The following is a 4,680-nucleotide window of genomic DNA, read 5'->3' as shown; positions in this document are numbered from 1 at the left end:
GCAGAAGGCCCGATATGCAGACCAAACTACTAGTGCAAACTTGCAGTATTATTTAACTTGCCTCAACCCAGTCAATCTGACTGGGACAATTTAGTAACAGCTACTTCCCAGATAAACACTACTTACAGTGGCTCTTTTTTCAGTGTCATGTATTAATGTGTTGATTCTTTGTTAATCCCTTACAGCAACAGGGATTAACCTGGTATCAAGGTTACAAGCAATCCATTCAAACTAGCAACAAACATCAGACAAAAACTTGTAAGAACAAAGCATGAGTAAAACCGATTGCTGTTACAAAATATTATAAATGTATCTTCAAGAAAAGATCTAAATAAAACAAAAACTTACAGTGGGATCACCACTGAGGTCAAGTCCCACTACAACCCCATCTGTGGAAAGAAGGAACTCTTCAGCAAGTTTAACAGTCTCCTTGGCAACTGCCGGGCCACCTCTTCTATTTATTGCTATTAACAATCTAGGATAGAAATGAACACATTTGAGTTAAATACAAGCTGTAATATCAGGAGACCAACAAATCTGATGCCAACAAAAATGGCACTTGACATCCTTCACGGCTAACGAGCATTTGTACAGGAAACTCTTCAAGGACTGAAGGTAGCAATGTACAGAGGGACATAACCTAGAAGAATACAAGAGCCTGTGAAACACAGTAGCCATGGTGGGAGGGAGGGCAGGGAGCAACACCCTGCTCATTTGCTGCCTGCTCTATGAGGCGAGCAACCTCTTGGAGGTGGCACACATGGAATATGAGAATTCTTCAGCTTCCACAAATAAATCTAACAAGGGTTGCTACTGAGAGTATAAAAGACAGTCCAGCAGACAGTGCCTCTAAGCAACCACTGACACCTGAAACTTTCCTGCTGCTTATGACTACCTTTCCTTTACACCAGCTCACTTGTGCAGCTGATCAGACAAAGTCTTTACAATGAATCCATGAAAAAGGAGTCTTTGACAAAATTTCCATCAAAAACACTCCTTTTCCTGAAAACGTCACAGAGAATAGACAATCTTAGAGCTGAAAAGTTTTACACAGTTTCATTCTCTATCAGGAAAAAAGACAAAAATCCACATTTCCTTATGAATCGCCTTTCCATTCCACTTAATCTAGTTTAAGCACAATTTTATTTCCTACAGTGATGGTCTGTAAACCTCTCTGCAAACCACAAATGAGTATCAGATGACCCAAAACCTTGAAATAGAGGTATTCTATGTGCATTATTTACCTTACATCTATATCCAAGCCTTCTTCTTTACACTGCTTTATACCCTCAAGTACAGTTTCAACATACATCCTTTTGGTCATACCTACAAACACATCAACACATTCATAACAGACATATTGAATTATTTTTAGTACGTTGCAGACCCAGCTCTCTAAGTTTCATGTTGCACCTTAAATTTTAATCTATAATCTTCTAAATTCTATAGTTCTAATTCTCTTTGTGGGTATGGCTTTACCTTGATGCACACATTTGAATTCAGCCTCCCCCTAAGTATCTCAAAATAACTTGGTGCGAACCAGAAAGTACCAAAAGGGCTTCTGTGTTTCTATTAAATCCCATCTAAAAGAACTTTTTTTTTTTAAATGAAGTCACAAAGGGAAAAATGTATCAGCTCTTAAAAATACTAGCAGACTCAAATGTCGTAATAAAGTGAATAACTCAAATTCTTGGGTAGCAGAGTTATAATCAACCTATTTTTCCCCCTCAAAAATCTACTGGTAAAGAGACATGGTTTTACAGTTAAATCTTTGCTTTTATATTTTAAGTGTATTTTTATTGAACCAACTAAATTTGACTTTACTTGTTATTAACATTGTTTTTAACTAAGTTTTATAGCACATCAGACTGATAAAAAAATAGAACAGACTGCACCTGTGGACTTTTCTTCTCTAGGAGTACTCCTCAATTCCAGATACTTGACACCATCATCAGCAAATTCTTTAATAACATCTTTAGTTATCTGATTAAGAAACAGCATACTCAACATCATGAAAGTAATGCTTGTAATTGGTTGCATTTTCCAATTAAAAAAAATGGTTATTTTTGTGTGTGTGAAACACAAAATTTTCAGGCCCCATGTGTTGTTAGCACTCTCCATTTCTGGAAATCCTGCCCCAGAGAGGTACTTTCAGTTCCCTCAGTGATATTGCAGAGAGTAAGGACAAACGAGAGTTTCCTTTTCTGAGCAGGAACACCACTCCCCTGGTGCAGTATAACCCCTTGCACAGCTACTATACCAGACTGTAAGTTTAACAGGCTGCCTAAAAGCCCCTTTACAAGAGGAAAGAAGAGGGCACTACATCACTTTCTGCTCCCTATTTTGACTCCACAGCAGTTCTTGACAGTTTTGTGATCTGAGATGAACAAAGGGCAACTCCAGTTCTGTTGGTTTGGTATGTATGAATGAGACTAGGGTAAATCAAAGCTTTCGTAACAACGAATAGACATCACATTTTTAAGACATTACCAGTCCCAGCATCTGAGTGGTCATAATTACCACCATATTGGAAGCTCACTGCTTTCACAAAAATTACATGTAGAAGTTCTATAAAATCCTTTGTTTCTAAATTCATGTCTTTTACAATAATAATTCTGACCTCCAATTGAAGGAACTGTTGTTGAAATTGTTTCTTGAAACCCAACACTGTTAATCCAACTAATTCTGACTCTGGGTATTGCTTGCTTGTTTTAATTGAACTTTTAATTTTCTTACCAGTAGAATATCTTCAGCCCTTGTGGTAATCTGATAAATGATCTGAAACATCTGAAAACATCTAAAATAAAAAGTTAAAAAATTAATTGGACAAATGCTGAACAGGAAAATCTGGATTCAAAAAAGAAATCTGCACTATGAACATATGTACTCACTGTGCTCAATTAACCAGCTCCTAACTTAAAATACAAAGACCATCTGAATGGTGATTTGATTTTAGATGCTAACAATGCATTTGCAACAGAAATTATTACTATTCCCACAAAGCTTTTTTAAGCACAAAGGAAAACTTTAAGTTTCCAAAAAAGGAAACTATGCAAGCAAATTTTCTCTGAAGAGCATATGCTACAAGTGAAATTTTTCAGTCTTTTAAAAAGGGAATTAATCAACATGAGATTTCCACTTACTCTACAAACATCTAAGAATTTATTCTATAGATACAAGTAGAAAAAAAAACTAACAGACTGTACTGTAAGTACAATTTGAATGTGTATTTTCTGCAGTCAGCATGTAAGGCCATACGTTTATTTTGAACTCAGTTCAAGAGACTCAGTAAATGTCCATCACACACACATGCGTATGTACTCACTCATCTAAGGTTCTTTTCTTTCCTTTTTCAATCATAGTCATTCCATTCTGGATCTGAAGGTATGGCTTCTGTGCCATAAGTTTCTTCATAGTGTCAGAACTGATAGAGCCATTCAAATGAGCATGAAGTTCCTAGAGAAAAAAAAAATCCTGTGGATGTGTGTCCAGTGAAGAGGGTGACCTCTACATCTTGTTTGCATTACTGTTCTTGTACCCTGCACTATAGTTTCACTCTAAGTCTGAAAATAACGTAACAGTTATCTCTGTTTGGCTAATAGTTGTTTGTTTCCTTGTGCTTTTGCATGCACTGGTTCAACCCAGACTGTCCTGTTTGCTCCTTGGTGGGCTGTTGTTGGCACTACTCTCAGTGGGAGCAGAGCTTGCTCAGGAAGAGCTCTCCAGCTTCTGCTGGAGTAATGACATTCAAGGCGAGGAGGAAGCAAACAGCTGCCTTGGTATGAAGTTCAATACGGATTCAAGAACTCCTTCTCCATGCACTGAAAGTCAAAGGTATGTGTACGCTGTTTGAAAATAGCAACATCTGTATATAAACTCACCTTCATTTGTTTCCATACTTTGAATTTTTAACTCACACCAGAAATCCAGTAAGACACTACCTCTACCCATTAACAGTAACTGGAGTAATTGCCCTCCTTTGTCGAAGCCTGCTTTCTACCTGACATCTCTTGACAACCTGACCTTGGGGTCCAAATCTTTGAGCCTCAGCTCTATCCCTCACTTCACCTTTGCTTCTTGTTATGAACTTTTGGCTTCCGGATTATGGAACAGACTCCTAGTGCTCCCAACCCATTCAAAATATATCTGCAAAGCATCTGCTTTGTTATCTGTCCCTTCATCCCCCCGGAATACATCCCCCTCACTGAGAATAGAAATATTGAATAAATATTTCTTTAAGCTTTTGATTCGAAAACATACTAAAATTGTAACTCCTTCGAGATTTAATTATTTTAGTTTTGTTAAGTATTATATTTCAGATTTCTATTCTAAGGTATGAAGGTAATAAGCAAAGGAAAAGGGTTCAGCTTATCTCAGACTGTGAATGCGCGCAACTACAACTGCACACTAGGAGCTACGGCTGCTTACCGCTTCTGGAAGTCAACCAAAACACGTATTACTACTACTGCATAAAATTTTTCACAGCCTTAGAATTGAAATACCTCACACAATTCAGTCAGACAGTAAACGCTGAAAAGCATCTTCTTGAAAAGGAGCGCGTGAGTACAAGGCTGGTGCCATTTGACATGTTTTGATCGCGCAGCCCTGCGTTTACTGCAGCAGCTCTCCCGTGGCGTACCTGCCGTTTGCTGCTCTGCACGTCCAGAGCTACAGCACCGA

The 4,680-nt window shown here is 37.9% G+C and overlaps 1 protein-coding gene across 1 annotated transcript; it reads right to left on the bottom strand.

The window, feature by feature from the left end:
* Window positions 1-348: 348 nt before the first annotated feature.
* On the bottom strand, window positions 349-3,456 carry ADAL (adenosine deaminase-like; the record flags this gene model as incomplete). Its single annotated transcript, XM_008946701.1, has 5 exons — window positions 349-475; window positions 1,245-1,326; window positions 1,896-1,983; window positions 2,737-2,797; window positions 3,326-3,456. Coding segments are annotated over 5 exons (489 nt in total), but the record flags the coding sequence as incomplete, so codon positions are not given.
* Between the last annotated feature and the right edge of the window lie 1,224 nt (window positions 3,457-4,680).

This window comes from Merops nubicus, unplaced genomic scaffold (assembly GCF_000691845.1).
Source record: "Merops nubicus isolate BGI_N331 unplaced genomic scaffold, ASM69184v1 scaffold49788, whole genome shotgun sequence".
NCBI lineage: Eukaryota > Metazoa > Chordata > Aves > Coraciiformes > Meropidae > Merops > Merops nubicus.
Note: the sequence above shows the minus strand (reverse complement) of the source record. Positions and strands in the feature narration are given on the sequence as shown.